Source organism: Epinephelus lanceolatus, chromosome 20, assembly GCF_041903045.1.
Source record: "Epinephelus lanceolatus isolate andai-2023 chromosome 20, ASM4190304v1, whole genome shotgun sequence".
NCBI classification, from domain to species: Eukaryota; Metazoa; Chordata; class Actinopteri; order Perciformes; family Serranidae; genus Epinephelus; species Epinephelus lanceolatus.
In genome coordinates this window covers 12,746,554-12,759,587 of record NC_135753.1, presented here as the reverse complement: position 1 = coordinate 12,759,587, position 13,034 = coordinate 12,746,554, and the positions used below count along the sequence as shown (strand labels likewise).

The 13,034-nt window shown below is 38.2% G+C and overlaps 1 protein-coding gene across 2 annotated transcripts in view; it reads right to left on the bottom strand.

Moving 5' to 3' along the window:
• Nucleotides 1-2,142: 2,142 nt before the first annotated feature.
• Nucleotides 2,143-13,034, bottom strand: part of smpx (small muscle protein X-linked) — a 28,640-nt gene continuing 17,748 nt past the window's right edge. For both annotated transcript variants that reach the window (XM_033639101.2, XM_033639100.2), the window contains exons 4-5: nucleotides 11,387-11,539; nucleotides 2,143-2,912 (exon numbers count right to left, since the gene is read on the bottom strand). In XM_033639101.2, the coding sequence (XP_033494992.1) occupies nucleotides 11,390-11,539 (150 nt within the window). In that variant the 3' untranslated portion in view covers nucleotides 2,143-2,912; nucleotides 11,387-11,389. The remainder of the gene's footprint in view (nucleotides 2,913-11,386; nucleotides 11,540-13,034) is intronic.

Below are 13,034 nucleotides of genomic sequence, written 5' to 3'. Positions count from 1 at the left end.
GCTCTGTGTGTGTTTGTCTGCGTGAACATGTGATGTGATGATGGATATCTGCTGTAATGGGGGCTGGTGGTGTGCTCGATGGCATGTGTGTGCTCCGTCCATGTGGCATTCCTTCATGAAACAGTTGGATTTGGAGGATCAAAGTGAATCTGCGCACAAAGATGCCCCTGACTCCCACGTAATACCCATTACATATGCACATAATACAAGGATATTACAACTAGAAATATCAGGGCTTATTTTTTAATGTGAAAACCTGACTCTGAAAGACTCTCCGGGCCACATCTTCCATCACAGTAAACACAGAGTTTTAATTTGCTTTTGTCAGAGTTTTCAGGGTATTTAATTTTGCCTGAATGTATTTTTTTTTTTTTTAATCAGTGCATGCATTATGTCATGCTCTGTTTACTGTCAGTCTCCTTACACCCACCGGCAAAAAAGGACGTCTCTGCCATGAAATAATCCCCTTTAAATATGTCACCTTAAAAACTTTACTGTCACGTCCTGTCGCCTTGCTCAGGGTGTCTTTGTTAGCTGATACAGCTGTCAACTTCATCAGCAAGACATTTTCTTTTTTTAATGACAAGGAAACAAGACTAAGAGTCAGCATGCAAACGTGCTCAAAATGATAATGCTAACATGCTGCTGTTTTTTTTTACTATGTTCACCAAGTTAGTTTAGCATGTTTGCATGCTAAGACTTGCAAATAAGCACCAAAAAAAGTTCTGACAAATGACAAATTTTTGTATGGCCAACCCAGAAGTTAGCGTCCCCCTGGTTCCCTTGACAAAAAGACAATGGGATTCTACATTGGCATTTTAATTATTACAGAAAATAAAACCTGTGGGAAATCAAAGTTTATGATACTTAAGTTATGTTCAGCAGGATAATAATAAACGAACAACATTTTTGTTTTTTGAGGTGTAAATGCAATTGCCAGCAGCAAAAAGCTACAATGTATCATCATCAGTTTGTATGATATCCTACGAATTAGCACCCCATGAGTGACGATACATACTTAACGTTAAGTTTCATAGTTTAGGTTAGGAAAAGAAACATGGTGACAACATACCTTAAAATGACTTCACTTAAAGTTCACACAGTTCCAAACATTAACTGACCTATTCACCACCCCAACCTGCATCCTTACAGGGGACTGCTTCCTCCTTTGCTCCCGTCAGAACATTGGTCATGGGATTGTAGCCTTCCCAAAAATGTGGGTTATACACAATATACTGGCTCATGATTACATGGGATATATATGAACTTAGGTGCCTTACCTTTACTACGTAGCAAAACATACAAACTGTGCATGAGAACGGCCTGAAAACTAATGTTGGGCTACAAAATGAACTACACCATGGTCGCATGACTTCAGCATCAACACCACAAGTGTAAAGGCAGTGTTAGGCATGATGACGTTTGATGTCTCTTACAACCTCTGTAGTCTCATTTCGCCACCTGTTGGCCTTTTTTAAGACACATTAAAGCTTAAAAATTTAGAGTGGGGTATTTACTGACCTGTTCTTGTCATAGAGCAAAATGTGAGCGTCTGTTAAACTTGTGTTAACCACAGACCTTATTTCAGACATCTAACCAAAAACCCAATTAAAAAAAAAATCATTGACTTAAAGATGAGGGAACTGAAAGTGCAAAAATGTTAACTTATTTTCGGGTTTTAGGACTCATTTCTGCAGCACTCTATAGCATTAATTGAGAATTTGACCTTATGCATGAAAAGTTAATGAATATCTGTGGATATATGTGTGCATATGTTAAAAACTTCACTAGACAGGTGAAGAATTTGACCTGCTGGTGTCGCTAGAGCAAAAGCCTGGGGATCACCAAAGTTAGTAAGACTCATCCTTTGGGAACCTTTAATATCTGTCCTAAATTCCATGGCAATACATCAAATAGCTGATGAGATATTTCAGTCTGGACCAAGTGGCGGACCATCCGAGATGTCCATCCATGGAGCCACGGTGCTAGCATGGCTAAAAATGTTATAAAATTCTGATAACAGAAAGCCTGTTTTCCACAATGATTGAGGAAAACACAAAAAAGACAGAGTATAATAATATTTGACCACTATTCTCCTTCACTGTAATAGCAGATGTAGCCAGTAATAAATAAAACACTGGATTTTTAGAACCATCTTGATTTATTGCAACATTTTCCTGAAGATAAGATTTTGGGAATCATAACAATAAAACAAGAAAAACAGTATTATTTTCCCTCCCAAACAAAGTAGTACAACTGAACTTAAATCCCATTGCATCATTGTAAATTGTTACAACATTTAGAAATGAATAATTTAATAGAAAGCATCTGTATAAATCAGTGGTGTATATTTGGAGTTTTGACAGTATGTAAAATAATTGTCATCACAGAGTGTTTGTCAAGTGAATTCCTTAAATGTACGTCAACAAATCTCCTACTTAACCAGCAAACTCAGACTTTGAAATACTCCAAAAACTAAAAAAATAGCAAAGAATAAGTTGTTATTGCATTATAACTCACTTACTCCTAAAAGTCCAAGCAAATTGGAGTTTTATCTGCAGCAGAAACAAGCCAGAAAATCTCGCTTTATATGAACAGTGATTGACTTTTTGTACAAATTATGATTTGAGTTTGGATTTAGTGACAAAACAATCTGACATGATAAGATAAATGTAAATATTTGTAGTGCTTTAACCTCTTATCGTACTGATAGAAAGAGAGTTTGTGGATGGCTGCTTCTTAGTGGTTTTGGTTAAATGCTGAACATTTTCTGCAGACGTTGGCTTCACACAAAGCTTTTATTGTTTCTGAACATGTTGGGATTAGTTTGTAGTTTGCTTAGTCTTCGGTGGCAGTGGGCAAGTCTGTGTCTATGAAGATTATCTGCCTTCCTCTTCGCCTGGCTGGGGATCCTGGAGGAAAGAGACAGATAAAGACACTGTGAGGGATTTTCACTGTCTGCTATCGGCAGGTCTCAGAGCTGCTGACCCCTGAGACACAGCAGGAAGGGCCAGGACAACAAGGAGAAGGCCAGGTCACTGCATTCACTGATGCAGGCTTCCACATAAGATCTGGTTGATCTATCACCTGCTTTCTCCATGCACTTATCTTTCTCTTGACCTTTTTCCATTTCTGTTTCTGTCTGTCTTGATCTCCCCTCACTGCCTGTTTATTTCCATCTGGAAGACTCAAGTTTTAGTCACATGCCTGACTTCCTCTGCACGGTACAGCTCGACTCGACTCGACTTGTCTCCCTTTTGCTACCAAGTCCTTTTTTCTACTTTGTTTTCTTATGTGGATAAAACACTGTAAATGTAGTCGGGATTCTCCGCTGATAATCATAGCACCCCCACATGAAACTGCCGTGACATCTTCAACATGACACTAACTGAATCCTTTCATCAGCAACCAAACGTAGTATGCTGTAGTGTATGATATCGTGCATGTAGTGCAGGGCATAGTGTACATAGTGTATGGCATAGTGTATGTAGTGTAAGACATAGTGTATGGTATAGTGTACAACGTAGTGTACGTTGTGTACAATGTAGTGTACATAGTGTAGGACATAGTGTACGTAGTGTAAGACATAGTCTACGTAGTGTAGGAAATAGTGTACATAGTGTAGGACATAGTGTACGTAGTGTAAGACATAGTCTACGTAGTGTAGGAAATAGTGTACATAGTGTAGGACATAGTCTACGTAGTGAAGGACATTGTATACATAGTGTAGGACATAGTCTACGTAGTGTAGGACATAGTCTATGTAGTGTAGGACATAGTCTATGTAGTGTTCGACGTAGTCTATGTAGTGTAGGACATAGTGTACATAGTGTAGGACATAGTGTACGTAATGTAGGACATAGTGTACATAGTGTAGGACATAGTCTATGTAGTGTAGGACATAGTGTACATAGTGTAAGACATAGTGTACGTAATGTAGGACATAGTCTATGTAGTGTAGGACATAGTGTACATAGTGTAGGACATAGTCTACATAGTGTAGGACATAGTCTACGTAGTGTAGGACATAGTCTGTGTAGTGTAGGACATAGTGTACATAGTGTAGGACATAGTCTACATAGTGTAGGACATAGTCTGTGTAGTGTAGGACATAGTGTACATAGTGTAGGACATAGTATACGTAATGTAGGACATAGTCTACATAGTGTAGGACATAGTCTACATAGTGTAGGACATAGTGTACGTAGTGTAGGATATAGTCTACGTAGTGTAGGACATAGTGTACGTAGTGTAGGATATAGTCTACGTAGTGTAGGACAGTCTACGTAGTGTAGGACATAGTGTACGTAGTGTAGGATATAGTCTATGTAGTGTAGGACAGTCTACGTAGTGTAGGACATAGTGTACGTAGTGTAGGACATAGTCTATGTCGTGTAGGACAGTCTACGTAGTGTAGGACATAGTGTATGTAGTGTAGGATATAGTCTACGTAGTGTAGGACATAGTCTACGTAGTGTAGGACATAGCCTATATAGTGTAGGACATAGTGTACATAGTGTAGGACATAGTGTATGTAATGTAGGACATAGTCTACGTAGTGTCGGACATAGTGTATGTAGTGTAGGATGTAGTCTACGTAGTGTAAGACATATTCTACGTAGTGTAGGAAATAGTGTACGTAGTGTAGGACATAGTCTACGTAGTGTAGGACATAGTATATGTAGTGTAAGCCATAGTCTACGTAGTGTAGGACATAGTATATGTAGTGTAAGCCATAGTCTACGTAGTGTAGGAAATAGTGTACGTAGTGTAGGACATAGTCTACGTAGTGTAGGACATAGTGTACGTAGTGTAAGACATAGTGTATGTAGTGTAGGACGTAGTCTATGTAGTGTAGGACATAGTGTACGTAGTGTAGGACATAGTGTACATAGTGTAAGACATAGTCTACGTAGTGTAGGACATAGTCTGCGTAGTGTAGGACATAGTCTACGTAGTGTAGGACATAGTCTACATAGTGTAGGACATAGTGTATGTAGTGTAGGACATAGTGTATGTAGTGTAGGACATAGTGTATGTAGTGTAAGACAGTGTATGTAGTGTAAGACAGTGTATGTAGTGTATGGCATAGTGTACGTAGTATACTACGTAGTGTACGGCATAGTGTAGTGTATGGCATTATGCCATACACTATTCTGTGTATAGAATAGTGTAAAATGTTGTGTACAATAAAGTATATGGCACAGTTTATGTAGTGTACGACGTAGTGTATGACATAGTGTATGTCATAGTGTATGTGGTGTACAGCGTAGTGTACGTAGTCTACAATGTAGTGCATAGTGTGCATAGTGTACAGCCTAGTTTACTACATAGTGTATGTAATGTATGATGTAGTGCACAACATAATGTTTAGCATAGTATGCACAGGGTACAGCCTAGTTTACTACATAGTGTATGTTAGTGTATGAGTGAATAAAAAATTGTGGCTGCTATTGACGGTAACTTCGCTATTTAAAAATGGCAGGTTGTGCATGATGTCCTGTGTTGCGCAAATGACAGTTCGTGTGACAGCTCTCTCTGACAAATTACTGGTCTGCAGTGATTTAACTCCACCCTCTAGTATCCACTCATCTTGCTTGAAACCTTGACCGAGGTGGTACCAGACAGAGTACCAGGAACGAACCACAGTTTTTGCTGATGGATATACAATAATATAATTGTGCCGTACCAAGCAGTGGAAATGCAGCAGTACAAAGATTTCTCAGGAGGCAGTGCAGGTCTTCAGGCCTGAAGTTCAGTAAATGGAGCCAAAGAGCTACAGCTCTGCTGGTTAAGTTGAAAACAGGCTGACTGAGAGAAAGCTAATAATATGAAGCATTTGACTTTTTGTCAGCTTTAAAATGATGCAGTCCCTTGCTAAATTATGTTTGTGTTAGCTTAGCTGACTCCTCAGATTTGAAGTGGTTATACTAGCCTGCAGCTATGTAACTAAGGCTGTCTAATAAACAAGACATTCCTCGCTCTTTTATATCTGTTTTTTCTTTTTGTTTGTTTTATTAGAGTGGGTTCAACATCAGATTTTTAGCTCAAACTTCAGCTGTGTACTGCATACTAGTAGCAAACTGTGCATACAAATACACTTGTTGCTGTTACTGTACAAGTAATCAATGTAATTTTTCATTTTGTACCCACATAAAGTGATATATTATTTGGCTAAAACTAAGCGGACACTCCTGTTCTTGTACTGTACTTCTGGTCTGTGGCTATTTTTCAAAGTTTGGGTTGGACCTCTGTGTTCCAATGAAGGAAAGTCTTAATGCTACAACATACAGTGATATTTCAGAAAATATTTTGCTTCTAATTTTGCAGACAGTTAGGGTTTGACCCTGTCTTGTTTAAAAAATGATGATGCCCCAGAGCACAAAGCCAAGGCCACAAAAGATTTTTTTTTTTCCCCAGTTTGGTGTGGAGGAAATTAACTGGCCTGCAGGGAGCCCTGACCTCAACCCCATCACACCACCGGGATGAACCCAACATTAGTGTTGGACCTCACTAATGCTCTTGTGGCTGAATTGGAGTGATTCCTGGCAGCCAGGATGCAAAATGTAGCGGAAAGCCTGAAACTAGAAGTGTGGAGGATGTAGCAGCAAATTAATCCTCGACTGCTCGAGTCCCTCATGGTCCCCGGCAGACTAGTTCTTATCAGCAGACCCATCCCCACACACAACTGTGGCGTGGGTTGTTTAGCTGCATGTTAAGTCTCCAAACATGGCTCAAATTAACTTGTGCAGCCTGTAAATTTGCTTGGGGATTGCAGGGATTTGCTCCTTGTTTTATTTATTCATTTTACTTTTACATTCTACAGAATTGTTTATCTTTTTTTTCCCATTGTTTTCTTTTTAAAACATTTTATTGCCTTAATTTTCTAGTCTTGCCATACTCTATGCATAGATGTTTGTGTTATCCTTTATATTGTGTCTGGTGTTCTTTCAGTTTTGCTATGTGAAGCATTTTTGGTCGCATGTTTGTACGGAAGGTGCTTTGTAAATCAAATTAAGTTGAGTTGAGGTAATGCCCACATAGTTTTGGCATGAGATGCTCAAGAATGTTAGGGTGTCCGCATACTTTTGGCCATGTAGCTCACTAGACAAGATCTGACAGACGTCAATCAAACTGCAACCTTGGAATAACACCCAAGTTGAACTTTCCAAAGTCAAAGCCAATGGTTTTTCTGATATTTACCACTTCATTTTCTGCTTTCCTTTTCATATTACAAGTGATTTTTGCAGTTGAGAGTAGCTCCCTTATTTTCTTTTTGCATTGCATCATTGTTCAAATAGTGTCCATCAAAAGCACACTGAGAAATCAGGCAGATGCAGTACACTGCTGCTATTTTCAATAATAATATCATTTTCCCAGTGTAAATGCACACTGTGAACCTGCTCACAAATACCATGCAGCATTATTTTTTTCTGCCTCACAAAAACATGTTTAGAACTAAAACTTGAACCAGCTTCTCATTTATCTCCTACACAGCACACCCACATGGTTTGGGCAGGGCAGAACAGCCACAGTGTTTGGATATTGTGGTTTCTGTGTCCCGCTGAGAAAGTCGCAGCACAGACTGCCCCTCAGTGCTCACACACTTTTTCTAAAACACACACACTCCTGTAAAGTGTAAATATAGAGCCTGACTCAACCCTTCCTGCCCACACACAGAGGCATCAACACACGCTGCTTGACCCAAACAAAGACTGCATGGCCCACACTGACCCCCTGTGGCGAGCTCTGGCCACTGCAAGTATTTATAGTGGAGACGAGGTTCATTGAGGAGCTGAATCTCGGCATTTATTATACTGTTACAGAGACATGATGACTAATAGTTTAATGTCTTGTTAGGTTAGGATGTAAAAACTGCTAAAAGCTTTAGATATCTCCCATAAAGTGTCAAATATCTGTTCAAATTCACTTAATATGCAGAGGTAAAACATTTCTTCATATTTATGTAAGTAAAAATGATTTTCTCACTTATCAAGCAGACAGTTTTGATTTATTTGTCCAGCTTTTATGGAATTAATAGTGTGCCTTGTGATTTTTTGAGCACTGAAAAAGATTTTTTGCAAGTACCTAATTTGTGGAGACGTTATTATCAAGCAAATACAGATATAATTTGACTTGCTCAGTGGTTAGTTTTCCCAGTTTGCATGTCCTCCCAGTGTCTGATTTGTTTCCTCCCACATTGCAATGACATGCTGATTAGGTGGGTTTAAAACTACCAATTGCCTGTTTCAGGTGAATGTATTCATCTGTGTACCTGATCAACCGGCCCAAGATAAGTGGTTGTAGAAACTGTAGACATGTAGACTAGGTAATCTAGTTTTAACAGTATGTCTGTGAGGTACTTAAGAAAAAGATTGATGTACTTCATTTCAGAGTAAAATATTTTACTTTTTACTGGATTTTACAAACACAACATATGAAGAGCTTTTAAATGGGGACGCATTGTAAAAGATTAAACTACCCAGCAGTATAGAGCATTACATCTGAATTGATAAGTCGATTAATTGATTAGTTGAGTATGATTAGAAGATTATTCTTTATGAAAAATAGCAAAACTTTAATGGTTTGAGCTTCTCAAATGTAAAGATTTGCTTCTTTTTTTTGTCTTAAATGACAGTAAACAGTAAAATGTGATCGCATTTGTCACTGTTGTTTCTGATGTTTACAAAGCAACAAACAGTTGATGAATTTATCGAAACTATTGGCAGATTAATCTGGGGCCGTAACTAATTATTCTTTTCATTATCGATTAGTTGTTTTTGTCAAGAAATGGTTAAAAAAAAGTACTTGATACAGTCACCCACAGCCCAAGGTGATCTATTTTTATAGCTTGTTTCATTCCTTTATCAGTCCAAACCACAAATTCATTCAGTCTTCTGTCATATATGAAAAAGAAAAACATTTGAGAAGCTAAACTCACCAAATATATAACATTTCCGCTTCAAAAACTGACTAAAACGATTGAGCGAGTAGAGGGTGCACATTAAATTTCTGACAAATGACTCATCGATTTATTGTTGTGGCTCTAGATTTATAATTAATCATAACCCACAGCCCTGATATAATATATACATACTACACACTTAACTTATTGGAGTCAGTGGTCCCCAATGTTTTGTTTAAGGGACCCCTTTTCAAGAATTGAGTAAACTGACGAACCCTAACCAAGTGAAATATTTTACTGATATTTCATATAATATTCAGTGCAGAATAACAGTACAGAACAACTGATAAACTGTACAAATCACTTATATAGTGAATGCAATAACTGCAGTAACTGTTTTCTTCTCTCTGACGCCTGGTTTCTGTTCTAATGGCTGGCTGTGCACTTTTCTAATGCAGGAGCAGGCTATTCAGAGTGTTCAGGTCTTCACTGTGTCCTTATACTGTGACATTATTTTGAAGTTTATATCTTGAATAATAATCTAAACTTTAAAAATAATAACTCAAATTAGTTTACCTCAGAGAAATGAATGCAAAGATAAAGGGCTACTGTATATTTTTAGGAAAAGATTCCTCATATCCCTTAAAATCTAGAATACTTCAGGACCCCCTGTGAAGCTTCAGGGACCCCTAGTGGGGGTCATGACCCCCAGGTTCAGAACGAGTGGCTTGAGTAGCATTTTGAGTGCAGGACAACCAGTGTGGTATTGGTCAGAATACGTCAGTATCTGTGTGTGTAGCGTGTTGTTGTAGCATTAGATAGTTATCTACTGTTTTCATGAACTGGATTTGCATCATTCACAAAGTCTGTGAACTTATCTTTGTGAGTCCACACCATGGTTTGGTTCAGATTTGCATTTTCCTCTTTGGCTCGACCATATCTGCACTGCACAACACTGAAAAGGGCTGCGGCAAATAATTCCAAGCAGGCCGTTAGCGTGAGGCATCAGTGGGACATTCGATGTATCCAAATAATGATACACAAATGACCTGTTGACTGGGCACACCTGTAGCAGCTCCTGATGAAATCCTGCTTCTGTGAAGGTGCAAATATTCATGTTTTCCACACACAACTTTTCAAACTTTAAAAAGTATATAAACAACTGAAAAAAACATTAAATTTATACTTTTGGTTTTAAATTCTTCATCTTTGAACCCATATTTTGGGGTGCCTTGTGGCTAAAAAAACACTTAACATTTGTTTTATTATTTTAATACTTAATGACTTAATTAATAATTAAAATAGATAACTTCATGAGTATTGCTTTTAACATGATTTTGAACTGATGGGATGTTTCAGAGTCCACTTCTGTTAACTCTATGGGGTCTCAGAGACTCCTGCTGTAAAACAAAATGGTTAAATACAGTTTTAATCTAAAGGCTTTAAATGATATACACATAACTATGAAGTGTACAATATATTATTTAGGGTATCACCAAAATACTTTTTAGGTACTTGTATGTAAGCACAAGTGAATGAGACTAGGTTAGGACATATCTAGAGGTAATAAGAACTATTTAAGAGGGACTAAATGATTACAGGGCACTGTGGCAGTATCAACAACAAGACAGCAACAATGGGTTAACAGTGTTGATACTGAAATAAAATTATTTATACTCTTAAGTTATTTTAAAGTTGTGGATTTTTTAAATATATGTTTAACCTTTTATAATTTAGTTTTATTTATTTATTCATTTCGATTATTGTTGGTGCTGAGGAACAAAACATTAGGCAAAACTTTAGCTTAGAAGTGTTGCTGAGACATTATTAATATTAACATTAAAACATTTTTTAGTTTTATAGGTTTATGTTTTTAGTCTGATGAGTAACAACTGGGCTGTAAAAAAAGTGGTCTCTTGTTCATCCCATTTATAATAATGCTTATTGTGAAGTATTTTTTAAACACATTTTGTAAAGACATAAAGGCTACAAGGCTAAAGTCTACTGGCACCTACACCTACAGTCTACTGGGTAATTTAAAAAGTAGTTACAGTGTACAAAATACATTCTAACCTGTGGGCTGCATCTATACTGTCAAAGTATTATGTAGTACTTCTCGCAAATCTTTCATAAGTCTATTTACATTTTTTTTTACACTAAACATAGGTAAAGTCACTATGTAGAACAGCATACATGTATCTGTGAATGACTTATAAATAATTATAAAATAAGAAACAATTTTTTTATTTGATGTAATATGGTCATTTCTGCATTTTGTCACTTTCACCAAAGCCCAGCTTATAGCCAGGGGAGGCTTACCACTTCAGTAGTTTTTACATATCAGGTTTTGACAAGGTCAGAAAGAGAGAAAAAATAATATTTAAAAGTATAAACTGTTTGATGTTTTTAATTATTATCTGTACACATTAGCGGTGTGTGGCATCCCAAAACAATAAGGAGGAGGATTTTCTGACCACCTACGTGTTAATCTTTGGTAACCCATCGTAGTTCGCTCTTGACGTTCTGCAGCTCTGATAGATTAACGGCAGGACCCGGCAGTTTAACCGCACCGGGCAACGTCTTCTTCTCCTCTGGCGTCTCGGCGGCGGCGCAGGGTGGGTCTGGTGAATGAGCCTGATAAAATAATTATACAACAGTATTATTATTTTGGGATAACCTGATTAAATTAGTCAACAGCTTCATTGTTCTTCAAATCCAACAATCTCACTGAAGAATACTGTATAATACACTCTGTCATGTGCATGTTGGTGTACAGGAATTCTCCCTCGACCCCTTGAAAATATATTCGCAGTACTTTGTCCAAACAGTAGATTTGGGGTTTATTCAATTTAACATTACCAACAAGATGCTCCAAATACCTTACGTCCCTTCTCACTGTCTGTACCTACCTGCTAGCGCTACTGCTGCACTAGCCTGGTTCCAGACCATAGACCCCGCCCACTCAACTGAGTAGGCTTGCATTACTGGTCTGGCATACTTCAATGAATTTGCGATTTATCTCATCCAAACGCTGGACGGACCAATGAACGCCAGGGGTCTAGTGATTAGCCAATCAGCGCCACACTGATGTCAAGCTGTACGCCGGTGGGTAACTGGTGAGGATAGCAACAATGGCGACCGCTACAGATCCTACAGACCACATTAACGATGCTATCGAGGTATTTTGCCACTACTCGCGTTAATGGAGGACCAAATTAGGGAAGCTGCTAAACTGGATTTAACAGCGATGCAGCTGGGCGTGCATGACGACGGAGACATTTTAAACGGGCAATGCTCGCTTGTTTTCGGCACCCCCGAGGCATGGATACTAATGACGTCAGATTCTGGGTGAGTCGTTGATCTCTACTGATTGTTAGGGAAAAAATCAAATTCCCTCCCCCTTGTAAATCGCCTTCAATGGAAGCCATGTCAGACTGAAGGTTCTGGGAGCTTCAGTCTGACACTCAGGCTACTGCTGCACTGTTTTGCTCATTGAAAGGGTGTTTCAGGCATTTCAATTGTCTTTAAAGCGTCCGCATTTCTAGCGCCACCTGTAGGTCTGATCGGCCCCTTAGAAATCTAAAATCTAGTAACTACAAATTCACTCCAAATGGAATAAAAAACAATTGAAACTGTCTTTTTGACATTTATTTTATCTTACACAATATTATTATGCCATGTTAGTTTTTAAGTTTGGGGAAGATATGGTGAAAATTTTGCAATTGACCTATGAAAAGGTTAGCTAAAGAGCAGGAAAGCTAAAGCTAGCTGGTGAGGTAGCATTAGCTAGCCTATGCTAAAGCTAAATTTACCAGCTCTTTCCCACTGGTCCTCAATGTTGTCGCTAAGAAACCAACACTTTTCACCTCCTTTTTTTAAAAAAAAACAAACCTTTATCCCTACTTTATTCACTTCTCTCTGTGTCTGTATAGGACAGTATCGGGTGCAGAAATGAGTCCTAAAACCGATGATGATGCAACTCCACGATGTGTAATATTTGATATATCTGGGTGGAACAGATTGTGAAGATAAATGATACAGTGAGGTGAAACGGTATCTTTCATAGACACTCCACCGGCAATGATAAAGACAACCAAACAAGGTCTAATCCACATCTCCTAACGCGACA